Source organism: Indicator indicator, chromosome 20 (assembly GCF_027791375.1).
Source record: "Indicator indicator isolate 239-I01 chromosome 20, UM_Iind_1.1, whole genome shotgun sequence".
Taxonomy (NCBI): domain Eukaryota; kingdom Metazoa; phylum Chordata; class Aves; order Piciformes; family Indicatoridae; genus Indicator; species Indicator indicator.
The window spans coordinates 1,929,021-1,956,180 of NC_072029.1; the positions used below are offsets into that span (position 1 = coordinate 1,929,021).

General features: G+C 49.3%; 1 protein-coding gene across 1 annotated transcript in view; it reads left to right on the plus strand.

Moving 5' to 3' along the window:
- The first annotated feature begins 10,282 nt into the window (after window positions 1-10,282).
- Window positions 10,283-27,160, plus strand: part of ALS2CL (ALS2 C-terminal like) — a 40,611-nt gene continuing 23,733 nt past the window's right edge. The window contains exons 1-11 of the mRNA XM_054389995.1: window positions 10,283-10,391; window positions 11,448-11,640; window positions 13,722-13,787; window positions 15,375-15,540; window positions 16,481-16,609; window positions 16,931-17,050; window positions 18,554-18,630; window positions 19,011-19,077; window positions 20,536-20,732; window positions 23,356-23,421; window positions 25,912-26,010. Of these exons, the coding sequence (XP_054245970.1) occupies window positions 10,286-10,391; window positions 11,448-11,640; window positions 13,722-13,787; window positions 15,375-15,540; window positions 16,481-16,609; window positions 16,931-17,050; window positions 18,554-18,630; window positions 19,011-19,077; window positions 20,536-20,732; window positions 23,356-23,421; window positions 25,912-26,010 (1,286 nt within the window). The 5' untranslated portion in view covers window positions 10,283-10,285. The remainder of the gene's footprint in view (window positions 10,392-11,447; window positions 11,641-13,721; window positions 13,788-15,374; window positions 15,541-16,480; window positions 16,610-16,930; window positions 17,051-18,553; window positions 18,631-19,010; window positions 19,078-20,535; window positions 20,733-23,355; window positions 23,422-25,911; window positions 26,011-27,160) is intronic.

Genomic DNA, 27,160 nt, shown 5'->3' on the forward strand with positions numbered 1-27,160 from the left:
CAGCACATGATTTTACCAGGCATAGTGGTGTTGGCTTGAGGGTTAGGCTTGATCCTAGAGGTCTTCTCTAAACTTAATGGTTCTATGAGTCTAAGATGAATTCAGATGTGATGGTTTGAAACTGTCTTTTTAATTTTTCCTTGCAAAGTTCAGAACAGAGAAAGTGAAAGAATGTAAATAAGTCACTACAGGTAGACACTAGGAAAAGGGTTGCCTCCCCTTTGAGGCATCTAATGCAACAGTTGGGTGTTGAGGGAATATAAGAGGACCTAAAGAAGTGGCCAAGCTTATGTTCTCTGAAGAACAGCTCTTGTTCTTACTGCCAGACTAGCTAGACTACTGCTCTGACCTGGCTGGGTCTTGTTTACATTCCTGTTGAATTGGAGAGGACTCATGCAAAGCACTCTGGGCTCAACAAACAGGAACTGTCTTGTGAAACACTTCTGTCAGAGCACTGACCAGCTCTTCAGGTCATCAAAGGGCCCAGGCTTGGGCACTCACATCACCCCAGTGAACTGTGGTGTCTCTGAGTGATCAGAGCTTAGGAGGCACAGGTGACTCTTTGCAGGTCTGCCCTGCCTTCAGTGGCTTGTAATTTGTCCTGCAAGAGGTCCTGAAGACTTGGATGAAACACTGGAAGTTTCCTTGGATGACAGACTTGATGCTTCCTGCCACACTCAGCCTTTGGTAAGGACTTTGTGCTCTAGAGGAGACAAGAAGTAAAACTTGGCACCCTTTCATTTGGGTTTGCTGCTGATGTTCCTGAGTTTAAAGGACCCAAACAGAAAGCAGACCAATGCTGGGTGCAAGGATTAATCCAATCCAAACAAGTCTTTATTCTCCATCCCTGTTCCTTTCAGCCCTGCCCTCTTGCTGGCAGGTGGTGAGGAGGATGTGATGTGTCTAAGCCCTGCACAGGTCACTTGATAGGGCAGACCTAGAATCATGGAATGCTTTGGGTTGGAAGGGACCCTTTAAAGCTCATCCAGTCCAACCCTCCCTGCAGTCAGCAGGGATATTTACCACTAGAGCAGGTTGCTCTGAGCCCCAGACAACCTGACCTGGAATGGTTCCAGGGCTGGGGCAGCTCCCACCTCTTTGGGCAACCTAAGCCAGTGTCTCACCACTGTAAGAGGCTTGGCAAGTGGTATTTTGTTGTGACACATTGTTAGCTTTTGGGCATTTTCTCTAGCATAAGCAAACACCTGTGAGGTGGGAGGAGAGGTAAGTAGTAGTATCAAAGGGCAAGGCAGTAAGAGGATGGATCCAGAGCCTTCCTTGTGATTATTTGGAGGAGCAACCCTCTCAAAGTAGGAAATGGTTTTGAACAGGGCAGGGTACATTCAGACTGGGCACAGGAAGAAGCTCTTTACTGTGAGGGTGGTGAGACACTGGAAAGGTTGCCCAGAGAAGTTGTGGACACCTGGAAGTGTTTAAGATCAGACTGGGTCAGGCTGTGAGCAGCCTGATCCAGTGGGAGGTGTCCCTGTCCATGACAGGGTGGTTGGAACTGGATCATCTCGAAGGCTGCTTCCAACTCCAGCCATTCAATGGGAAGTGGCCATTGCCACAGCTTGATGATGATTCTCTGTTTTCAGCACAAGGTGGAATCCCCTCTGGCCCTATTTGAGTGCTGGAGGTGCTGAGTGGAGAGCATGGTTCATGGGCACAACTTCATTGTGTGAGGAATTCCACCTCATCTGTGGTGGAGTTCTGCTACCAGCTCTCCTCTTGTCCCAGGGGACACTCCTCTGAGGTTTGTGCCTCTGGGTTGGTGTCTGGGCTGTAATGCAGACTCATGCTCAGGGGAGGAATTGAAACCTCTTTGAGGCAGATGGTGATGTGCATTCTAAAGGCCAGATGTGCAGCACACTGTCATTTTTCTTGCTTGTTGAGGCCATGCTGGAATCCCACACCCTTTGGAAAAGCATATTGGGAATATGAGAACAAAGGGAGAAGACCTCCTGCTCCTAAAGCTGCTCCCACACCTGTGACCCACAAATTGTGCCTGGATGTTATCTACTCTCTGTTCTATCCACTCCAAAGGAGAATTATAGACTTCTTTCTTCTCGTGCTCTTCTTTCCTTTGCTGCCTCCAGACACCCTGTTCTTGCTTCAGATCTGGCTTGAAGTTTCATCCAGTAACCCCAAGTCCTTCTGTGGAGTTACTGGGTCAAAGTAGTTATGGTTCTGCACCCATAAGCTGCTTGTAAGTGATAAGGATAATGACAATGGGAGCTACCAGGCATGGGGGATTAAGCCACTAAGTAAACAGCTTCTCAGCTGTGGGCCTTGTCATACCTGCCTTGCTGTTTGCAAAGGCTGCCTGAGGTGCCAGTGATCTTAGAATCACAGAATCAGTCAGGGTTGGAAGGGACCACAAGGATCATCCAGTTCCAACCCCCCTGCCATAGGCAGGGACACCTCACACTACATCAGGCTGGCCACAGCCTCATCCAGCCTGGCTGCAAACACCTCCAGGGATGGGGCCTCAGCCACCTCCCTGGACAACCCATTCCAGGCTCTCACCACTCTCATGGGGAAGAACTTCTTCCTCACATCCAGTCTGAATCTCCCCACTTCCAGCTTTATTCCATTCCCCCTAGTCCTGTCACTACCTGAGATCCTATCTTCTCCAGCCTTAGCTGTCAACAAGTGCAGGATCTTACTTCATGGAATCAGAGAATCATTTTGCTTGGGAATGACCTTGGAGCTGTTTAATTCTGCAGCTAGTGGGCAGAGACCAGGTATGCCCAAAGGTTTGCTCACCTCACTGAGGCTGGATTGAGTTGACCTCTTCACTGTCTGACCACTCTTGCAGGCAAAAATTTTATTCCTAATGTCCAACCTAAACCTCCCCTAGCATGATTTGAGGCCATTTCCTCTCATTCTGTCACTTGATACTAAAGAAAAGAGACCAACTCCCATATGGGCTTCAGCCTCCCATGTGGCTTCAACCTCCTTTCAGGGAGTTGGAGGGAACCAGAAGGTCTCCCCTCAGCCTCCTTTTCTCCAATCCCAGGTCCCTCAGCTGCTCCTCACAAGACTTGTGTCTAGACCCCTCACCCTCTTCATTGCCCTTCTCTGGACACACTTCCAGCCCCTCCATGTTCTTCTTGGAGTGTGGGGCCCAAAACTGACCCCAGGATTGGAGCTGTGGCCTCACCAGTGCCCAGTCCAGGGGGACAATCCCTTCCCCTCTCCTGCTGGCCACGCTATCCCTGGTCAATGCCAAGATGCTGTTTGCCTTCTTGGCTACCTGAGCACCCTGGTGGCTGATGTTCAGATGGCTAACAGCACCTCCATGATAAAGCACACCCTGTGCCAAAGCCTAACCCAACATCCAAGTAACTTCTCCCTCTGTTCTTCTCTCCTTTTGTTTTTGTGCTGCTAAGGGCTTTCTTGGGTTTTGGGGGTTTATTGTCTTGCTGCTCCATTTCTTCCCAATTACCTCTGAACTCACAGGCTTTGTGCTTCTGTCTGCTTTATGAGGTGGCCCCAGTGAGTTGGACACTAATTCAACCTGAGTTGTGGCCATCTGAGGCTGGGCAAGAGCAGGCTCTGGATGGGAGGACTTGATCCATCGTGTTGGTGCTGGTTAAACAAAGCCTGGCATTGTGTTTCCACATGATAGGGAGGTCTGTGTGCCAGCCTGCATGCAGGCTCAGCTGGAGGGTGGCACATGAGGGGGAGTGTTGTTTAGAAGCACAATTAGGATGTAGGAGGATAGTTGTCCCTAGAGAAAAGCAGCACAGCTTGGGACAGAAAGAGGAGCAGTGTCTCACTGCTGCCCACCAGAACTTGCCCCCATGGTCTGAAGCTTCTGAGTCCATGGGTTCTGAGCTAGCACTATTCACTGGCTGAAGACCTCATTCATGTGTGGAGTCCCTGAAGGGATTTAAAAGATGTTTGGATGTGGTGCTGAGGAATGTGGTTTAGCAGTAGCAGTGGCATTGTGAGCTCTTGGTGAGTGGCTGGAGCAGGGATGGTGACTCCACCACCTCCCTAGACAGCCTGTTCCAGGACCTGACAACCTTTTTCTGTGAAGATGTTTTTTTCCCCTAGTATCCAACCTGAACCTCCCCTGGCACAACTTGAAGCTATTTCCTCTTGTCCTGTTGCTTGTTGCATGTGAGAAGAAACTGATCCCCACCTTGCCCTAACCTTCTTTGAGGTAGTTGTAGAAGGCAATGAGGTCTCCCCTCTCTACTTGCCATGGGCTGTGGCAGGGAGGTACCTCTTCAGCTGCATGGCAGCAACCACTTGACTCTCAAAGGACAGAGGAAGGAAAATGGTCTTTTTGTTTTGAGGACTGACAAACTGATGGACTGGCCTTGTCTTTGAGGCAGTTGGTAGTCAGAGGGTTATGAATTGTAACAATGGATAAGGTTGGAAGAGCTACAAAAGTTGGGATGCCCTTTAGAATGGCTGACACAGGGCAAGGGAAGAGTTGAAGGGAGGAGAGGAGCTACAGCAAACATGGCCTTGAGGTTTACATCCCCCCTGGTTGAACATTAAAATGCCCTCCCCAAGTCTGACTTAGTCCATGACAGGTTTCTCCCATCTAAGGAATGCTTTTGTTGACTTCAGCACAGAGGGAGATTCCCAAGAGGAAGATGGAAAATGAATGAACAGTCCTCCTGTGGGTGTCCAGTTTGTTCCTCAACATACAGAAGCTGCTGAGACTGCTTACTGGAGTGTGTTTCCATGAGAAACCCTGTGTCAGATCTCAAACTCCATGGGGCTTTCCACACATTTCCCTGCTGGAACAGCTGCCTCAAGGCTACAGACTCCAAAGGGCTCTATGCAAAGCTGCTGCTGAGGCTCAGCATGCCACCAGAATGTCTCTTTTCTTCCTTTCCTATCTGTTCCATCCACCCTTTCATCATTTCCTGAAACTGGGTACAACATCCTGATGAGGCTCCACCTGTATTTATTTCCTCACTGAAATGTGCATTTAGAAGCTTTGGACAGACCCTGCTGAGATGCTCATATCTATTGGATGCTCAACCACCACTTCAGGTTGGATTTAGCTCTCCATCACCTTTTCTCTTTTCTCCTGGTCTCATTGCCATGCTCAGTGGACAGGCTAAGAACATGATGAGCCACATGGACCTGGGGACTCCCATAGAAGCTGTTTCTCAAGGCCATTTTCCTGTTTCTACATGAATACTAGAACAAGTCTCTTCTCTAATTACAGACCTCTGCTGTACACCTCTCTGGTATCTTCCTTTAAGGAGAACAAACAGATGTGTCTCAGGCTCTGGAAAAGGTTTTCCTAGGCAGATCTCATTCCACATCTTAGAAGCCTGAAGCAGACTGGTGGCTGTTTTGTTTTGCCAGGGGAAATCTCCATCCTCAAAGGCTGCAGGCTTTTTGATTTGTCAGATAAAGCCAGAAGCTACCATCTTATGCAGACCCTACCTTGGAATTACACCACTTTCAGTTCTTGGCCATCAGGTGTTTACCATCTTCAAAGGCTTTGACTGCCTGTCAGCAGAGCCATGCATGAAGAGCAGACTCAAAACTTATGAACAGGCTTTGGAGTGGCTCTGCTGAAGCTTTGCATTGCTCTTCATGGGTCAAACACAGAATTACACACTCATTGTGTGCAGCTCTGGAGCCCCCAACACAAGAAAGACATGGATCTGTTGGAGAAGGTCTAGAGAAGGCTACAAATATGACCAGAGGGCTGGAGAACCCCTCCTACAAGGACAGGCTGAGGGAGGAGAGTCTGTTCAGCCTGGAGAAGAGAAGGCTCCAGGGATACCTTAGAGCACCCTTCCAGTACCTGAAGGGGGCTAAAGGAGAGCTGGGAGAGACTTCTTATAAGGGCTTGTAATGACAGGACAAGGGACAATGGCTTGAAACTAGAGCAGGGTAGATTTAAATTGGACATTGGGAAGAAGTTCTTTACTCTGAGTGTGGTGAGACACTGGGACAGGTTGCCCAGAGAAGCTGTGGATGTCCCCTCCCTGAAGGTGGTCAAAGCCAGGTTAGGAAGGGCCTTGAGCAACCTGCACTAGTGGGAGGTGTTCCTGCCCACGGCAGGGGGGGTGGAATAAGAAGATCTTTAAGGACCCTTCCAAATCAAACCATTTCCATGCCTGAGTTATGTGAGAGCTGTGTCCACCTGGGGAAGACACCATGGCCAGCCCCAGGTGTCTGCTGAGTGCTTCCATCAGGCAGCTGCACTGCAGTTTGCATGCAGCTTCTCACACCTGAATGTACAAAGTGACCTCTGTGTGCCCTTGGGTGGTCCTGGTTGTTCCCTTCCCTCCCTGCGGCTGAGCCAGCGCTGGCTCTGTTCTCTGGCTGATGAACTTGAGATCTCCTTTGCCTGACTGGGCTGGAACAAAGGTGCAGATGCTGTTGTCAGAGAACTGATGGAGAAAGCCTGGAAGTGGTGGCTGGCAGCCCTGCTGACTCGGTTGGTGACGTGATTTGATGTGGCAACTTTGGTCTTTCCATGGTGCCGGAAGGGCTGTTTTGAAAGCTGGCTGCTGTCACTCACCCATTCAGCAAACCATCCCAGGCTGCCCTGTTCAGGCAGGATTTAGCCTAGGAATTTACCCAGGAAGTTTTCCCACTCTCTGGAAAAAGACCTGGGAGTCCTGGGGGACAACAGGATGCCCACAAGCTAGCAATGTGCCCTTGTGGCCACGAAGGCTAAAGGTATCCTGGGGTGCATGAAGAAGAGTGTGGTTGAGAGAGGTTCTCCTCTCCCTCTGCTCTGCCCTGGTGAGGCCTCTTGAGTGCTGTGTCCAGTTCTGGGCTCCCCAGTTCTGCACAATGTTGCAACTTGCAGAGGTTTCTCAACCCTCTTACTGCACTGTCGGAATGCTTTGGGGTCATCCCCCTGAGGTCTGAGCGCAGGTCTTCATGGGTAATGAAGAGAGGCTGTGGAGTCTCCTTCTCTGTAGATGTTCAAAACCCACCTGGAGGTGGTCCTGGACAACCTGCTCTAGGTGACCCTGCTTTAGCAGTGGTGTTGGACTAGATGATCTCCAGAGATCCCTTTGTGAATAGAACCTTCACAAGCCAGGACTGCAGATGGGCAGGAGGCAGTGAGGGGCCAGCTGATGGGTGGAAGGGGTGATGCTGCATCCAGATCAGTAAGAGCACCTTGGACATGCATAGTTCTCCCAGGTGATCCTTATGGAAGTACCAAATAAGAGTCAGGCTGGGGCAGGGATGTTGCTGTGGTGCTGCACATGTGCTCTTCAGCCATGGGGAGCTTCCTCAGCCTCCTGCCTCTGCTCATGGTGCTGTGGAGCAGTGCTGTGGGTGCACAGCATGGTGTGAGTCATCCAGTTTCCATGAAGCCCTCTGTCTGTAGTGGGTGGGTGTCTTCTCTGGTTGTTTTGGTAAGAGTTTGGGGAAAGACTTTCTGAGTTTGGCATCCTGCACCCATTCTTGTGGTTTTGCACAGGATAAAACGTTTTCTGGCAGTATTAAATGAGGAGAAGGTGGAGACATCCTCTCATATCAGTGCCTTCTGAAATGATGCAGGATGATTCAGAATCCTCTCCCTTCCTTCCACCAAAAATAGACCAATAAGTAAAATCCACTAGATTGTTACTCACTCGGCCTAATTACAACCCCAGGGACTACCTGGTCTGCTGAAGCACACATTCAGCCTGATCTTACTCCCTGGTTAAGCTCCTTAATGCCCACACATTTCTAACAAGCTTGAGTGTGCTCTGTAGGACCTGTGAGAAACAACTTAGTGTTTACAAGGCAGGAGGATGGTGGTTAAAAAAAAAAAATCAACTTTGAGGTCTTTCCCATCCTCTTGGTGCTCTAGGGTGAGATTTAGCTGGCTACTGTTGTGTTTTGCTTTTCTTCTCTGCTCAGCTGCCTGCATTGGGAGGGACCAGGAGGAGTCTGGATTCCAGATTTTTGACCTGCTTAGATCTTTCCTCTGGGATGAATCCTGCTGGTGCTCCTGCAAAAGAAATTAACTCCTCCCATGATCATGCAGACCCCGTAAGGGAGGCAAACTTGCAGACTAGTGAGATTATGGATGGGTGGCTTTCATTTGTTTGTTTATTGCTCATTTTTCAGGCAAATTAAGTTTAACAGGCAGTGGTTAGGAAGGAGAAAAATGTTGTCATTCATCTGGGAAGTTGGTTGTGCCTGGATCTGAAGAAATGCCTAAACCCAGGCCAGCTAATCACTTAAACTGCAAAGCACCCTTTGTTCTATGACACCATTCCAGCCTGAGCTCCAGGATGACCTGGAAAAGGAGTTCCTAAGCAGAGTTTGTTGACTTTAGGGAGGTCAAACTCTTATTTAGCAAGAAATCCATCCCCATGTGGAGCTTCAAAAGTGACATTCCCACCTAACTTAGCCACCCCACCCTGGTGACCTTTTAACAGTCTGTGCTGAGAGATTTGGAGTCTTTCTTCCCATGAAGTTTAAAGTAGAGTTAAGCTTTTATGTCTAACTTCCTGATATCTGAACACAAAGGGAATGACTCTCACGTATTGTTTGCAGCAATCAGGGGAGAGGTTCAGGATGTCTTAGAGGGTGCCACCAGCAGATAGCCCTCAGCTTAGCTCTTCCTGGAAACAGTGCAAAGATTTAACTCTCCAATAACAGATAAATTAGGTCCAGCCCCATAGCCAAGTGGTTGTTGCATAACCTCTGCAGAACTAATTTGTCCTCCCCTCCCAAGGGACCATCACCATGTGCAAGCTACCAGTTTCAGTGGCTCCTGCACCATATCTGAGAATGTTGTGCCAAGCAGCACCTCTCTCAGGCATCAAAACTGGGCCAAAGTCCCTGCCACCAATGCAGCAACCTCAGTCTTTGCAGCACAATTCCCTATCCTCGTTGCCTTCCTTGAGGGTGGACCTGAACCAGACTGAGGATGAGTGAGGACAGATCACCCCTGCTGAGTCCACACCTGCAATACTGCTTCCAGTTTTGGGCTCCCCAGTTCAAGACAGACAGAGAACTGCTGGAGAGAATCCAAGGGAGAGCCAGGAGGATGCTTAGGGGACTTGAGCATCTCCCCTGTGAAGAGAGACTGAGAGCCCTGGGGCTGTTTACTCTGGAGAAGACTGAGAGGGGATCTGATCAATGTCTATCAATAGCTGAGGGGTGGGTGTCAGGAGGAGGGGGCCAGGCTCTTTTGGGTGGTTCACAGTGATAAGACAAGAAACAATGGGTTCAATCTTGAACATAGAAGATTTCACCTCAACATGAGGAGAAACTTCTTTCCAGTGAGGGTGACAGAGCCCTGGAACAGGCTGCCCAGGGGGGTTGTGGAGTCTCCTTCTCTGGAGACTTTCCAACCCCACCTGGATGCATTCCTGTGCAGACTGCCCTGGGTGATGCTGCTCTGGCAGGGGGGTTGGACCTGATGATCTCTGGAGGTCCTTTCCAACCTCTAATATACTGTGAGACTGTGATCTTCAGTCCTTTGCTGCTGAGAAATTAAAAGAAGGGCTGAGTTTTGTGTTTTCATCACCATCAGTAGGAGCAGCTGATTCTGCCCATAGCATCTCCCCCATCTGGCTGTTTTCCAGAGCATTGTCTTATGACATTGCCATGAGCTGGCTGTGCTCACTTCCTCTGAGAGACTTCTCTTGGGAAGGAGGAAGCTCCTGGAGCTTGCTGACTTGGGTTTGCTGCCTTTCTTTAAGCACTGCCCACTTCCACTTTAGGCAAAGTCTCCTGCTTGACACAGCAGTTGTGACACAGAGCCAGCAGTGCAGTGTCCTCCTCACAAAGGAGTGACACCAAAAGAGCTCTGCTCCTTTGGAAGCTTGGATATTTGGACATGGCTAGCAAGGCTCTGCAGCTCCATACAACAGCTTTTCATGCCAATAGGTGCAGCCTGAGGCACCTGGACAGAAAACTGGTGAGAGAGATGGGAAGAAGCACTTTGCTTCATCCTTCGCTTTCTTCTGCTTCAGAATTTTCTTCTGGGAGGACAGATCTGGCAGTAAGCAGGATTAACAGGTAGCAAGAAATTTAGGGCCTTTCCAGTCATGTGGAGCAGGTATTGTGGCCCACCTGAGAAGATCTTCAATGTGAGGCATCAGGAAAACAGGCTGTAGCCTTGGTGGTCTTCTGTGCCACCTGCCTGTGTTGAGCTGTTTGGGTTTCTGGTTCATCTTTAACATTTTCAAATGGTTTTTTAGGGCCAGCAGTTGCACCCTTGTGTGCTGTTAAAAACAAGAAAGGTTGGGGGCTTGTGATGAGCATGGAAGCCTTGGCAGGTGAAAACTCTTGCTGGAAAGTTAATGTACACCCTCTGTGTTGCATCCAGGCCATGTGCACAGCTGAAGCAACTGCATCCCTGCTCCAAGTGGAGGAAACCTTCTCAGCATGCCTGGCACGGATAGATGCCCTCATCCTCAAGCCTCTGCTGCAGGCAGGTAGGTTGGAGAAATCTCCTTTTTGTTCTGTCTGTAGTTCTAGCCTTGAGTCATTGACACACCTAGGAAGGGATTTCTCACTGAAACTCCATGGTTGAGGGCTTGCAGGAGGCTGTTTGCTGGAGTAAGTGGTGTGTGGAGATGTTTGATTTAAGATAGTGAGCTCTTTAGGTTGTCAAGCCTAGGATTGTGGTTCCTGTTGGCTTTTGGAGGTGTTAATCCAGATTCTAACCCATATCAGCCTGTACACCCACTCTGAGGCTTGTTTCCAGCCTGGTGTGTGGAAATCCAGGATGTATCTCACACCTGCATGACCCCTAAACAAGTGCCCATCTCACCTCCTTGCTCTTGGTCCGTGGCCATGCCTGTCTTTGAAGGGAAAACTTGTGAGTGCAGGTTCTGAGCTGGCAGTAAATCAGAGCAGCTCCACTGAAATAAATCCGTATAAATATTCACAAACCTGTCTGGCCCAAAGTGGAGTGACTGGATTAAGCCTGTGGGGTGGTTTCCTCTCATGTCACCTCCTCTTTGGTCTAGGCTCCAAGGAGACTGGGAAGAGCCCTTGGGGCAAGAAGCAGGAATTTTCTTCTGGTGCTTGTGTCTGAGCCAGGGCTGAAGCTGCACCAGGGGAGGTTTAGGCTGGATGTGAGGAAGAAATTCCTCACAGAAAGAGAGATTGGCCATTGGGATGTGCTGCCTGGGGAGGTGGTGGAGTCACCCTCCCTGGAAGTGTTTAAAAACAGCCTGAATGAGGCACTCAGAGCCATGAGTTAGTTGATTAGATGGTGTTGGGTGAGAGGTTGGACTGGATGGTCTTGAAGGTCTTTTCCAACCTGGTTAATTCTGTGATGATTCTGTGATAACCTCTGCAATTAGCCACAGGGACACAACCCTAAATCATCATCATCTCAGTCCTACTTGGAAATGTTTCCTTCTAATACCTGTGCTTTCCACTGCTAAAAATGGGCTGAGCATTAGATATCAGCAATGTTTCCACCAGATTTCATGGAATCAAGGCTTTCTAATCATCTTTTCTCCCCCATTTCTTCCTCAAAGAGCCTAATGACCAGAAGGGAAAGGAGAACTTCAAGCTCTTCCAGCTCCTAAATGATCGATTTCAAGCTCTATGGAACCTCACAGAAGAAAATTACTGGATACTGAAGCAAAAATGGAGCACCTCTGAGTCATTCTGCATCCAGGACATCTACACCATCTGGAAAGGAGACTTGTTTTTAAGTCTTTACATCCAGTAAGTACAGAAACACTTGGGGCAGTGTACGGGGACCAAACTTCTCACCTGACTGGCAGCTTTGGCACAATCAATTTTGTGCATGGAATTTGTTCAGTTCTGTCCAGGAGTGTTCAGACATTAGGTCAGGAGAGTGACTGCCCTCAGTGCTCACAGCAAGTGCTACAGAATGTGGTGTCTGTGCAGGCATCACAAGGAGCTGCCTTTTTGTAGCTCTCAGTATGTTTGTAGGAGGTAGAACTTGCTCTTGTAAGCAGAGGGAGTCTTATAATGCATCTTCAAAGTGGGAAGAGAACAAAGGGGCAGAGCTTGTACCTGGGTGATTTATGAGAAAGAAGCTTCAGCTGGCATCAGGAACAGAAAGGTCACAGAATCATAGAATAATTTCAGACCTCTAAGATCATCAAGTCCAACTCACACCACCATGGTCATTAAACCACATCCCAAAGTGCCATGTCCACACTCTTCTTGAACAGCCCCAGGGATGGTGACTCCACCAGCTCCCTGAGCAACCTATTCCTGAAGTTTAAAGGACTCATAGGGATGAGGAGAGAATATTCTAGAATAAGAGATTAAGTTGGTTGGAAGAGGCCTTTCAGATAATCAAGTCCAACCCTTAACCCAGGTCACCACTAAACCACATCACTCAACACCACAGCTCCAGGGCTTTGAGACCCCTCCAGGGATGGGGACTCCACCACTGCCCTGGGCAGCCTGGGCCAGCCCTGACAACCCTAAAAGGGCAGAAATTGTTCCTCATATCCAACCTAAACCTCCCCTGGGACAACTTGAAGATGTTTCCTCTTGTGCTATTACTTCTGTGGGAGAAGAGTCCAACCTCCACCTGGCTCCAACCCCCTTTCACTGAGCTGTAGAGAGCCACAGAAAATATGGAGATGTGTGCTGAGGCTTCAGATCACCCAAAGCAGAAGTTTACCTGAAGCTCCAATTTCCCCTCATTTTGAAATGAAAGCCTGGCTCCTCCTCACCGCTGCTGACGCGCCTTCTGCAGACCTCATCCTACAGTGTCTCATGCTTCCTGGAGTGGTTCAAGGGTCTGAAACACACAAATAAATGTCCCTTAGAGGTGTAAGAAATGCTGAAGAGGCAGAACATCCCACAGGACCTGTCCCAAAACCCCACTGGGAGGAAGCCTGCTGTTTGCTGCCAAAACGTGGCTACATCTCCCTCTAGTGTGAGCTGAGATAGATCAGCGTGGGACACCTTGACCTGAATTTACCATGAGTGACACAGACCTGAGGCTTTTACTTCAACCAGCAGAAATTCAGTCATCTGAAGGTGGATCTCCTAAGCTCAGCCTTTGCAGATTTACTTCCCAGGAGTGCTGAGCAAGTTTGCTTCCGCTTTTGCTGAAGACCAGAAGGATTTAAGCATCCTGTGCCAACAGTGGTGCAGAAGTCAGGGTGGTGGTTAAACCATGGAGCTGGCAAAGGGCACAAAAGGGGAGAGAGCCAAGGGCAGAAGCAGAGTTCCTATGTCCCCTTCTGCCTGTTTTGTGCAATTGCAGAATCATAAATCTGTTTTGATTGAATGAGACTGCAAAGGTCACCAAGTTCAAGAATCAGCCTAACACCACCATGGCCATTAAACCATGTCCCAAAGTCTACATGGGTTTTGGACATCTTCAGGGATGGTGACTCCACTACCTCCCTGGCCAGCCTATTTCAATGCCTGACTACTCTTGCAGGAAATAAATTTTTCCTAATATCCAACCTAGACCTCCCCTGGTGCACCTTGAAGCCATTTCCTTTCATTCTATCACTTGATACAAGGGAGAGGAGACCAAGCCCCACCTGGCTTCAGCCTTCTTTCAAGGAGTTGTAGAGAGCAATGAGGTCTCCCCTTAGCCTCCTTGTCTCCATACTAAACCGCCCCAGTTCCCTGAGCCACTCCTCACAAGACTTGTTCTCTAGACCCTTCACCTGCCCTTAAGGAGGGGAGGTGGAGGACTTGATCTGACATTTTCAAGGGGCTCCTTCCCTCTGTCACTTGAACCTTGCAGGTGATGTGCACCTCTAACTCAGCTCATGGCTGTGTCTCTGTTTTCCTCCTGCCAACAGATACTTCGTCACCTTTGCAAACTATGTCGTGGTCCATGGCTTTGAGCATGCCACCAAGAGCAAAAGGTCAGTGGGCTGAGAAGTGCTTGTTGAAGGAGCTGGTAGGGACACAGAAATGTTGTATGGGTCAAGACACTAAAGCAGAGTGAGCAGCACTGAGTGCTGCATATTACAGCCATCATCAATTCGTGGTCCAGCTTCCTCCGCTCTGAGCTGGTCTTGCTGCCTGCCCCTCTCATCATCTGAGACCACAGCAGCATTCCCTCTACACATCTCTCTCCATCTCTTTCTAGTCAGGCACAGCTTCTTTTGCAGAGGAGGTAAATTTGGGGGTTCAGGTTAAGGATTGAGATCTGAGAAGGGATTCTGTGGGAATCTGGCAGGCAAATTTCCACTCTTTGTCCCACATGATGCCAGAGTCTCATGGAAATAGCGAATGAAAACATGAGCACTGAGCAGATTCATGGAATGCCAGCTTGATGGGGTTTGGAAGGGACCTCTGGAGATCATCCAGTCCATTCCCCCTGCGAAATAAGGGATACCCAGAGCAGCTTGCCCAGGATAACAGTGCCCAGGTGACTTTGGAATCTCTCAAGAGAAGGAGACTCCACAACCGCTCTGGGCAGCCTGGGACAGGGCTGCTGTGTCAGTGTGAGCTGAAATTCCAGCCCCACCGACAATAACCAGGCTAGCTCAGTCTGGAAGCAAATGAAAAGCTGTATTTACAAGCAGATGAAATGCAATGAATATGTACAAATATACAAAATTCACAACATTCACAAATATATACAATCAACAGAAAAGCACAACCAAGCTCCCTTTGCTTCCCCCCAAAGGTGCCCCTCCCCAAAGGGGCCTCTCTCTCTCCCAGGAGCTTCCCCCCAGACCCCCCTGGACAGAGAAGCAGAGTTAGTTAAGCAGAAAGTTGTTAACTTAGCTGCCAAGGTCAGTGTGTTATCTTCAGCCAGAAGAGAAGAAGAAACAGCAACCAGACAGCCCAGCAGCTGCCCCCACTGCAGAACGCAGAATGTGCAGAATGCCTACTTTGTTTTGGGTAATAGTTCTTAAACATTTCTATCTATCCAATGGAAGTGTTTAGAACAATCAGTATTTTGCTTTCTTACACCCAATAGTGACTTATTTACACTCTTTCACTTTCTCTATTCTGAACTTTGTAAGGAAAAATTAAAAAGACAGTTTCAAACCATCACAGCTGCAGCAGCCTCACACCAAAGAAATTTCTCCTCATGGTCAGATGGAGCCTCCTGGGTTGCAGTTTGTGTCTGTTGCCCCTTGTCCTGTCTCTGGGCACCACTGACAAGAGCCTGGATCTCTCTCCAGTAGTTCCTTCATGGCCATTGACCTGAGTCACCCTCTCAGTGTGAAAACCACCATGGGCATCAGGCTGTACCCTCAGTATTTGTGGGTGTAGGTCCTACTTGTGAAGACCTCTGGGCCAGAGACAGGATGGATGAAGCTCTGGTTTATTTCTGTGGGTTTGGTCTGCAGATGCATTTGGACCACATTACCTCCAGCTCTTCCAAGTCTTTCCGTGCCCTCTCTGGGAGGAAGCATACAAAGTTTGGGAGGCAGAGGTGTGGGAATTTCCAGAATTAATGAATGAATCTTTTGTCTCGATTCTCCACCTTGCAGTGAAGCCTGGAAGCATCACAAGACAGTGCTGAAGCAATTCCTCACAGACTTCACCTCAGAGAGCTCCATGTCCCTGGCCTTGTACACTGTTCTGCACAAACCCATCCGAGATCACCTTGACCAGTACATACAGCTCCTGACCAAACTGAAGGAGGCTCTCCAAGAGGTAGGAAGCTGTATCTGATGTGTCTTGACTGCCTTATGCTAACACCTTATGCAGTGCTGGTGGGACTCTGTGGTGGCACTCCTCACCTGGAGTATGATGTCCAGCGATGGGATCCCAACACTAGAGGGACACAGAGCCCTGGAGGGGGGTCAGAGGTCTAGGGCTGGAGCAGCTTCCCTACAAAGACAAGCCAAAGGAAATTTGAGCTGCTCATCCTAGAAAAGAAAAGGATCCAGGCAGACTTTATAACTACATTTCAATATCTCAAGGGGACATACAGGAAGGACTGTCTAGAAGGGATTGTAGCAACAGGACAAGGAGCAATGGTTTTAGACTGGAGCAGGGTAGATTTAGATTGGACAGGAGGAGGAAGTTCTTCACAACAAGAGTGGCAAAATACAGGCACATGTTGCCCAGGGATGTGCCTGAGGTCTCCTTCCTAGAGACATTCAAGATCAGACTTGATGTGGCCCTAGGCAGCCTGATTCAGTTGGAGGTGTCTCTGCTCACTGCAGGGTGGTTGGACAAGATGACCTTTGAGGGTCCCTTCCAACCCAATGCAAGCTGTGGATCTGTGAAAGCAGGCTGGAAGGAGAATGATTTGCAGTGTACAGCAGGGGTGGGGGGCTGGCAGTAACCAGCACTGGTGGAGTGCAGCCCACCTGAAGGTGTCAAAGCACTGAAGAGTGGCCACTCCAGTGTGGTATGAGCTACTCATCACATAGAAAAGCTCCAAAGGCTCAAGCATCTGGCTGAAGGCTGCACACTCCTGCTGGTGGTAGAGAGAATGCTGGAATTTGGAGGCTTTCCTTGCAAAGGGGGTTGGAGGCTTAACTCTCATGAGCCCTTTGGATTCAGAGTGACTGAGGTCTTGCTGTAGCCCAGATGTAGTGCCCAGCCATGCCTGAAGCACTGCTCCAGCCTTGCCTTATTTTGTCAGGGCTCTGAGAAGGATGTGGTTATCACTGCCATCAAGGAATATGTGAAGCTGGAGTCTTTCATCAGCCAAGTCCTGGATGAAGCTTGTTTTACCAAGGCCTTATGGAAAAACCTGAGCTACAAATTCACAGTGAGTCATGGCCACAGAAAGTGGCTTGATGATGGGGGAGCTCTTCTGGGTGCTTCACACTACTGCTTACACATGGAGGAAACTTAACAGGGATCAAGCATTTGAGGCTTGGTTTGGAAGCCAACAGAGCAGGGCAGTATGGAAGCCTGGAAGAAACCTCGTGGTGGAATTTAGAGGCTGAGTGCTGTGTGCAGTTCTGCTGGACTGTCTCCTTGCACCATGAGGCAGATGGCCTCTGCGGGAACTGTTGGCCTTTCCCAAATCCTGGTGGTTTTTGATGGTTCTGGTCCTCTGTCTGGAGCTCTGTGGTTCTTCCTGCAGGACATCCTCTGTGTACCTGAAAGGAGGCTGCTGGAAGACAGCAAAAACCTTCCCATCTCTGCCAGCACAAATAGGTCAGACCGGATCTTGCTCTTTGATGATGTTCTTGTGATCATTCAGGTGAGCCCGCAGCCCTCCAGAGGGATGGGAGGGACAGCCAGATTTGGGTTCCTTGGGCACTGAACACACAGCAGAGCTTGGCTGTTGGTCAAACCAATGGGAGCCTGGTGAATCAAAGATATTCTACTCATGCATAGGACTAAGCAGGACCTTTCATGGGTGGCTGCTTCTAATGGCATGGGAGCAGAAGTTTCAGGTGTTCTTGGGGCAATTTCAGGAATTTGGGCCTGGGTGTGGGGCAGACAGGGAGTGCCTACATCCCTGGGTAGGTAGATGAATAATACATGCTCAAGCTGCTCTGCAGCATGTTGACCAAGCCCAGCTTGGCTTGCTTCTGACTGACAGCTCCTGGAACCCAGCAGGGCTCTCTTCCTGTGCACCTTTCTTGCTCTTTAGTCATGTGCCAGCCCCTCAGGTGTCCACACACATGGCTGCCTTGTGAGCTGATATATGTGATGGGACTCTTCCAAACATGATGCTGAGAAGCTCTACTCAGCTTGCAGGGTCTAAGCCTGAGGACATAGGGTGGTGATTATCTCATTCAGCTTTACATTGTAGATGTCTCAGCACTGCTGTGAGCAAGTGCCCCCAGGCTCCCTTTATAGTCAGGGGAGAGAAGGATCAACCATCTGGGTGTGGTTTACCTGACCTTGTTCAGATGCCAAAAATTAGGATGAGCTGAATCCTGTCCTTGGCTGGGATGAGAGCACAGAGTAGCTCACATGGAGATGTCAATGGTTCCCACTCATTAACTCCATCTGCTGCTATGACTGATACTGAGGCTTGGGGAGATATAACTGGACTGGGCTAGAACTGGGAAAGTTGCCTGACTGAAAAGGACCTGAAGGGTATTGGTCTACACCCAGATGAAGGTGAGCCAGCAAGTGCTCAAGTGGCCAAGAGGGACACCAGCATCCTGGCTTGGATCAGCAATGGTGTGGCCAGCAGGACCAGGGCAGAGATTATCACTCTGGACTGGGCACTAATGAGGTCACACCTCAAATCCTGGGGTCAGTTTTGGGCCCCTCACTCCAGGAAGGACATTGAGGGTGGGGAGCAGGTCCAGAGAATGGCAGCAAAGCTGGGGAAGGGTTTAGACACAAGTCTTGTGAGAAGCTGAGCCACCTGGAGTGGCTGGGGGGAGATGTTTTCAGCTCCCTGGAAGGATTTTGGAGCCAGGTGGGGTTGGTCTCTTCTCCCAAGGAACAAGTGACAGGACAGTAGGGAATGGACTTACATTGCCCCAGAGGAGGCTTAGGTTGGAGATGAGGAATGATTTTTTTTTTTTTTCCCCCCAAAGGACTAATAAGCCCTGGTCCAGGGGCTTCTGCATTTCTTCTATCTCCAAGGTCTGTCATCATGATGTGGGATTGATATGTGGACCACAAAAGAAGGAATTCACAGTGCTGCCAGCCTTGCTCTGCTGTTCAGTGGCTTAGCAGAAGGAGGACAGAGTGTGATGTTGCCATCAACATCAGGAACACCTTCTCCCTTTTGTTCCAGGGAAACAGCTTCCAGAGTTTTGATCTGAAGCTTGTATGGGTAGATGACAACTACAAGGAGAAATCAGCTCCAGGACTGTAAGTGAAAGATTTCCACTTGGAGGTAAAAAGGAAAAGTGTTTCAACTGGATTGTGAAACTGAGAAAGGGTTTCAGAATTTTTATCCCTTTGCACCCAGTGGGCTTGGTTCTGGGTAACTGCAGCACTTCTGAGCTGGGATCACAGCAGCCTGGCCTTGTGTTGTTTGCATCTGACACACTGAAATCCATCAATAATCAAATGGTTTGGACTCCAGATCTAGAGAATGAAGACGGGTTGAGTAGCTGAGAGCCTCCTGAGAAGGAAAAGCTAACTTCAAAAGAACCACTAGCTTCTGGGGAGGGATGAGAAGGGCAGGAACTGCTCCTTGCCTGAGAAATCAGTTTTTCATAGCCATTGTAATGTCTTCTGCTTCACAGGTATGGACTCCACATCATAACTCCTGAAGAAACCTTCTCCCTCACTGCCAAAGACCCACAGATGAAGGTTAGCAGAAGGCAAGGTGCTTCTGTGCCACCTGACAAACCCAGTTTGGAAATAGAAGAATGGCATAGAGGAGATGGCAGCTCTCTGGTGCAGGCAAAAGATTGACTGCTGAGAGGAAGAGTAAATCCCATTGAGCATCAAGATCATAGAATGGTTTGGGTTGGAAGGGATCTTAAAGACCATCCACTTCCAACCTCTGTGCTGAGGGCAGGGACACCTTCCACCAGCTCAGGGTGCTCAGGGCACCATTCAGCCTGGCCTTGAACACTTCCAGAGAGGGAGCATCCACAGCTTCCCTGGGCAGCCTGTCTCAGTGTCTCACTGACTTTAGTTTCCTGATCAGAAGAAGGATTAGTAGGTTCTGCACCTCTTTAGATGCAGCTGAGGTCTTTCCACTCCTAATTATCTTATTTTTTAGATGTTATTTCAAGCAGAACAATTAGCAGTGTTTGGTTTGTTGAAAGGTTTCCCCCCACTCTGCAGAGCCAAGACTGTGTAAATTGGCCAGAGATGGATTACAGAGTTGATGGTGGATGAAAAATATCCAGGTGCTGGAAGTCATCTGCCCTGAGCAGAGCTTGGGACAGCACATCAGTGTGGTCCTGTCACAAGGACCAGTTATAGAATTACAGAATGGTGGTAATTGGAAGAGACTTTTCAGCTCATCAAGTCCAATCACTAACCCAGCACTACCAGGTCACCACTAAACCATGGCCCTCAGCACCACATCTCCACAGTTTTTCAATCCTTCCAGGGATGGGGACTCCACTACTGCCCTGGACATCCCTTTTGGAGAGGAAATTGTTCTTCATGTCCAACCTAAACCTCTCCTGGCAATTAGTGGTGGTGAAAGTCAGGCTGAAGTGACCTGGAAATGTTGTGCATTGCTGCAGCATCCCTCCTGCAGGACCCAACCCAGCACCTGCTGATGATGCTGTAGATCATAGAATCAACAAGGTTGGAAAAGATCTCAGAGATCATCAAGTCCAACCTATCACCCAGCACCTCATGACTAACTAAACCATGGCTTCAAGTGCCACATCCAATCCTTTTTTGAACATCTCCAGGGACTCCACCACCTCCCTGGGCAGCACATTCCATGGCTAATTACTCGTTCTGGGAAGAACTTTCTCCTCACCTTGAGCCTAAACCTCCCCTGGTGCAGCTTGAGACTGTGTCCTCTTGTTCTGGTGCTGCTTGCCTGGAAGAAGAGACCAACCCCCTCCTGGCTACAACCTCCTTTCATGTAGTTGTAGAGAAAAAGGTCTCCCCTGAGCCTCCTCTTCTCCAGGCTAGACACCTCCAGCTAGATGAGCCAAGCCTGAGTAGCCCAGCCAGCTGGATGGCACAGAAAGGATGGGAACCCAACAGCTTCTTGCTGCTCCTCCTGCAGTGTCTCTTGCTGGGGAGCTGGTATGCTTTCTTCACTGGTTGGACTCATCATCCCTGTCCCCCCAGGCTGTTTGGCAGTGGAAGCTGAAGCAGGCTGTGCGCCAGGCACTGAATGGGAAGAGAGATTTCCCCTTGTGGGGCCGGACTGGGGAAGGCACCGAGCCCCCATCCTGCCGCTTCTTCACCTACGTCTTCAGGCTGGAGGGCAAGTTCAAGAGTGCAACCTATGAGGGAGAGTGGCACTGGGGAAAGCCACATGGCAAGTAAGGAGACTTTTTTTGGGGGGGCGGTTTGTCCCTTTCCTAAGCAAGGACATGCAAAGATGGTCCCAATGTCTGTGTAGCACTACCTGCATTTAGTGGATGGAGAAGTGGAGCTATAGATGTCCCAGAGTGGCTCTGGATTTGGGGTGGTCCAGTCCATGCTGAGGTCCTGGATCACAGGCTCTGGGTCCATTCCATGCTGAGGTCCTGGATCACAGGCTCTGGGTCCATTCCATGCTGAGGTCCTGGATCACAGGCTCTGGGTCCATTCCATGCTGAGATCCTGGATCACAGGCTCTGGGTCCATTCCATGCTGAGATCCTGGATCACAGGCTCTGGGTCCATTCCATGCTGAGGTCCTGGATCACAGGCTCTGGGTCCATTCCATGCTGAGATCCTAGATCACAGGCTCTGGGCTGGTGATCTTCCAATGTCTGCCAGTCTCTCTGGCTCACTCCTTACTTATTTCCAGAGGGAAATCTGGAATTGAGGATGGATTGAGGGGCCAGTTGGGACACACTTGGCTCAGAGCTTGAGTCCTGACACATGACCTGCTGCAGCTGTCTTGCTGGTGCTCCTGCTTTGTGCAGTAAATTGTAGAGGTTGCCCCAGGAATGTGGTAATGACCACATTGCAGTGGATGATGCCTCTAATTAGAGACTTAAACTTGAACTGATGTTTATGTTCAAGATCTCAGCCTGGGGCGTAAAATCTTATCATCATGATGACAAAAATCCTGCAACCAGTAATTGTTTTTGCTTTTCTTTACCTTTTATTTTTGGGTTTTCTTTGCTTGTGAATGGGACAAAAGTTTGGTTTTGTGCTATCAAAACCATTTTTTATCATCCAAATTATTAGCAAAGGAATTTTAAAAACATATCATCAGATTGCTTTTGGTTGGAGAAGACCTTTAAGATTATCAAGTTCAACCTTCAACCCAGCACCACCATGGCCACTAAACTGTGTCCCAAAGTGCCATGTCCACATATTTCTTGAACTTCTCCAGAGACAGTGACTCCACACCTCCCTGGGCAGCTTGTTCCAATCCCTGACCACTCTTTCAGGAAAGATTTTTTTTTTTTTTCCTAATATCCAGCCTAAACCTGCTGCAAATTGCTTAGGTTGGAGGAGACTTTTCAGATCATGAAGTCCAACTGTTAACCCAGCACTGCCAGGTCACCACTAAGCCATGGCCCTCAGCACTACATCTACACAGCTTTGAAACACCTCCAGGGATGAGGACTCCACCACTGCCCTGGACAGCCTGGTCCAGGGCTCAACAACCCTTTGGGGGAAGAATTTTTTTTTTTTTTTAATATCTGCCCTTATTTTCCTAAAGGGAAGGAGATGCCCTCCCAGAGAAGGAGCTCCAACCCTCCCCTGGCTGGAGCAGGTGTTGCCTCTGGCTCGCTCTCCTTTGCTAGCATTCACCCTAGCAAAGCAAAAGGAGATGGATTTTCAAATCCCCTTTCATTTAATGTGTTCATCTACCTGTAGCAGAAAGAACAAGGGCCTGGCTCCTGTGGGTGTGGAAAACAACCTCAGTGAAAGTCAAACAAATGTGTCATAGTTTTGGTACTGCACCATCCTCTGTTGTCTCTGGACATGTGTAGGGAGCTCACCGAGCCTGAGGTGATGCAAGAACGGAAGGAGGGAGTGGGTGGAGGTGGAGTGGGAGACTGGGAGGGAGGGAAATGCAGCTGGGCATGGCCATGCTGTAATTTGACCTTCGTGTTGACTGTTCCTGCCTCCTTGCTGCATTGTTACCTGGTGTAATCGTTTCTACAACCCCCCCACACCCAGAGCAGATGGAGAGATACCATCCCTTTAGGCCAGTGCTTGTCTCTTTTGTTTTCCTAGTGCTCAGCACAATGAAGTGCTGGACCGTGGGGGGGTCATTATGTTGTCTGCAGGGATGTGCCCTGCTGCAACTTCAGCTTAATCACATGTTGCACTGCAGTTCCAAAAGGACCATGTGAAAGGGTCCTAAATGGATGACCCAGCAGCTCCACAGAGTGCTTTTGAGATCAGGGAACCTGGAAGAGGATTCTCCCTGTTCATACAGGGCACAAAACTGTGATGGTGTTAAATCAGAGTCACAGAACTGTTTCAGGTAGAAAAACCTTTTAAGATCATTGAGTCCAACCATTGACCTAACACCACTATGGCCATTAAACTGTGTCCCAGAGTGCCATGGCTACATGATTTTTGAGCACCTCCAGGGACAGTGCCTCCACCAGCTCCCTGGGCAGCCTGTTGGAATACCTGACCGCTCTTGCAGCACAGAAATTGTTCCTAACATCCAACCTAAGCCTCCACTGGGGCAACTTGTGGCCATTTCCTCTCCTCCTAGCACTTGTTCCTTGGGACGAGAGACCAACACCCACCTCACTCCAGCCTCTTTTCAGGCAGTTGTGGGGAGTGCCCTCAGCCTCCTCTTCCCCAGTGCAAAACTTGCACTTTGCTCCATACAGCACAAACCAAGAGCAGGATTTGTCTCTCTCTGTGCCCTTGGGAAATGTTTTGATGTCAACCATTTCTAGGCTGTGCCTTGATCCCTTTCTGTTGTAGCTGGGAAGGTTGCAGGTGATGTCCCTCATGTAATCCTGGCTTCACATTGCAGGGGGACCCTGAAGTGGCGTGATGGACGCAACCACGTGGGGGACTTCAAGGAGGGCCTGGAGCATGGGTAAGCCTCCAAAAGCAGGCTGCTGCTTAGCTTGGTTTGAAAGCAAGAAATGGTTCTTCCCAGAGGAACAGGGACACTGACACCTTGTAAAGGGATTCTACTGTTGCAGCCCAATTCATCTGACTGAGCTTAAGGTTGAGTATGTTGCAACCTAGAGTCTCACAGTGTATCAGAGGCTGGAAGGGAGCTCAAGAGATCATCAGGTCCAACCCCCCTGCCAGAGCAGCATCCCTTAGGGGAGTCTGCACAGGAATGCATCCAGGTGGGCTTTGAAAGTCTCCAGAGGAGACTCCACAACCCCCCTGGGCAGCCTGTTCCAGAGCTCTGTCACCTTCACTGGAAAGAAGTTTCTCCTCATGTTGAGGTGAAATCTTCTCTGTTCTAGTTTGAACCCCTTGTTCCTTGTCTTATCACTGTGAACCACCCAAAAGAGCCTGGCCCCCTCCTCCTGACACCCACCCCTCAGATACTGATAGACATTGATCAGATCCCCTCTCAGTCTTCTCTTCTCCAGAGTAAACAGCCCCAGGGCTCTCAGTCTCTCTTCACAGGGGAGATGCTCAAGTCCCTTAATCATCCTCCTGGCTCTCCCTTGGACTCTCTCCAGCAGTTTTCTGTCTGTCTTGAACTGGGGAGCCCAAAACTGCAAGTAGTATTGCAGGTGTGGACTCAGCAGGGCAGAGTAGAGAGGTAGAAGAACTTCCCTAGCCCTGCTGGCCACACTTTTCTTTCTGCACCCCTGGATGCCATTTGCTCTCTTGGCCACAAGAGCACATTGCTGTCCCATGCAGAACTTGCTGCCCACCAGCACTCCAAGGTCTTGCCCTGCGGAGCTGCTTTCCAGCAGTAGAGTGGATGGATGTTGACTCAGCAGAGGTGTGGGCAGATGCCCAGTTCACATGCAGACATTTCCATCCAGCTGGATGAATCTGAGCCCTGATCTCTTAAATCAAGGTGAATTTATTCATTGGAAAATCCTTGGGGAAAAAAAGTTATTTTTAGTTATCTTTAAAAAACTTCTCTTACATGAGGACTTTTCAGGAGAAAGAAACAATGTTCTGAAATCCAAACATTATTTTTCTAAGACTTTTTGTTGTTGTTGTTCAGATTTCTCCTTTCTACATGGATTCCTGAGTAAATGATGCTTTTAAAAGAGGAAAAAAAACAGCTTCAAATATTTTTTTCTTGGGTTTTTTTGGTTTGCTTTGGATTGATTTGGGCTTTTTGGGGGGATTAAGATGCCAAAGGAGGTTCTCCTCCCCCTCTACTCTGACCTGATAAGACCACATGTGGAGTATTGTGTCTTGTTCTGGGCTCCCCAGTCAAGAGAGTCAGGAGAGTGTCCAACAGAGACTGTGAGGATGATGAAGAGACTGGAACATCTGCCTGATGAGGGCAGGATGAGAGACCTGGAGCTGTTTAGCCTGGAGGAGACTGAGAGGGGATCTTGTTAATATCTATGAATATCTGAAGGGTGAGTGTCAAGAAGAAGTTGCAGCCTCTTCTCAGTTGCATCCTGTGACAGGACAAGGGCCAATGGGTACAAACCTGAACCCAGGAAGTTTCACTTCAACACGAGGAAAAACTCTACTGTGAGGCTGCTCAGAGAGGTTGTGGAGTCTCCTTCTGGGAAGACTTTCAAGACCCATTTGGATGCATTTCTGTGTGACCTGCCCTGGGTGGTCCTGCTTTGGCAGGGGGGGTTGAACTCAATGATCTCCCAAGGTCCCTTCTACCCTTTTTTTTTTTTTTTTTTTTTTTTGGACCAAAGCAATTGCTTTGGTAGCCTAACTCATCCCCTAAACTGGACTTGGGATAGAGAGGGAAGAACTCCAACAACACTGGAAGCATCTCTGTAGAAGCAAAGAGGGACATGGAGGACTTGAGAGTCCAAGGGAGAGCTACCATGATGGTTGAGGGGCTGGAGCATTGCCCTAGGAGGAGAGGCTGAGAAGAGTCTGGAGAAGAGAAGGCTGAGAGGGGATTTAATAAATCTTTGTCAATATCTGAGGGTTGGGGGTCAAGAGGGAGGGGACAGGCTCTGCTCAGCTGCCCCCTGGGACAGGACAAGGGACAATGGATACAAACCATAGCACAGGAGGTTCCACCTCAACAGGAGGAGGAACTTCTTCACTGTGAGGGTCACAGAGCCCTGGAGCAGGCTGCCCAGAGAGGTTGTGGAGTCTCCTTCTCTGGAGACTTTCAAGACCCATCTGGATGTGTTCCTGTGTGACCTGTGCTGGATTCTATGATCTCTGGAGATCCCTTCCAACCCCTAACATCCTGTGATCCTGTGAGTAGCCGTGACTGCAGCTCACAAGGAGATGAGATCTTCCTTGCACCAAGTCCATTGATACTTGGGAACAGTGTCAGAGGTAGAGCTGACCACAACCATGGAAATCAAGTTGAGAGTCTAGAAGATCCTTAGTTTTCAAACCTCATCCAGGACAACTGAGTCCCCTTTTGACCTCTGCCACATGTCCCTTGTAGGTTTGGGATATGCCTTGTGCCACGCCAGTCTGAGGACCGCTATGACTGCTACAAGTGCCACTGGTATGAGGGCAAGATGAGAGGCTATGGAATCTGTGAGTAAGTAAAACCCCAAGATGGACTCTGGGGGGAGGTAGGGGGGGAAAAAAGGACTCCATGTATTTTGTGTTCCTACCTCTCTGTGAAAGGCTTGGTGTAAAAGCCAGGGTGATGAAGTCAGGTGCCAGAAGCTTTGCTTTGGAGATGGACAGTTTGGCTTCACAAACCTGAGCCTCCTGAGCACTGGGAAGTGAGAGCTGCTCTGCAAGCTATGACCACTGTAACCACCTGCCACAGCATTTTCTGTTCCTCATGGTTGAGGATGTGATTTTGCATTCATGCTTGTGGTTGAAGGGAGGAGAGCTCATGGTGAGCCATCAGCCCTGGACAGACTTGGAGAACTCAGCTCACTCTGTCTCCCCTAGCCATCTGGTGTGGGGGTCAGTCTGTTCTGTCAAGAAAAAAGCAACAGGACAAAAGGAAATCATAAAATGATTTGAATTGGAAGGGACCTTGGAGATCATCTATTTCCAGCCCCCCTGCTATGGTCAGGGACAAGTCCCATTAGGTCTGGTTGCTCAAATGGCTTCAAGCTGCACCCAGGGGAGTTTTAGATTGGACATGAGGAACAAGTTCTTCCCTAAAAGGGTTGCCAAGGCCTGGCCCAGGCTACCCAGAGCAGTGGTGGAGTCCCCATCCCTGGAGGGGGTGCAAAGCCCTGGAGATGTGGCAGTGCTGAGGGCCATGGTTTAGTGGTGCCCTGGCAGTGCTGGGTTCATGGTTGCACCTGAAGAGTCTCCTCCAACCTAAACAAATCTCTCATTCTCTGATTCTCAGTGTACAAGACACGCCAACGAGCAGAGCTGGGCTGGTGTCTCTGGTGCCAAATGTGACAGCATGTTAACGCTTAGGGATGCCAGCTCTGCTTAGGTCAAGTGCTTCCTCCATTGTAGCAGTGAAGATCTGCTGGGCTCTTCTCAAGGAGCAGGGGTGGTTGGCAAGTGCAAAAAGGCGAAGGTGGCTCTGCCTCCTTGCTTGATCTTATCTACTCCTACTCTGGGTTAAGCAGTGGGCGCTCCAGCCTGGCTCTCCCCAGACAGTTGCAGTGCTGTGCTGTGTCTTTAGACAACGTGGGACAGCTCTCTGTGGAGTGACTGCCTGGAGTGATGCACGTTCCTAACAGTGATCACCAACCTGCTCCAGGGCTATC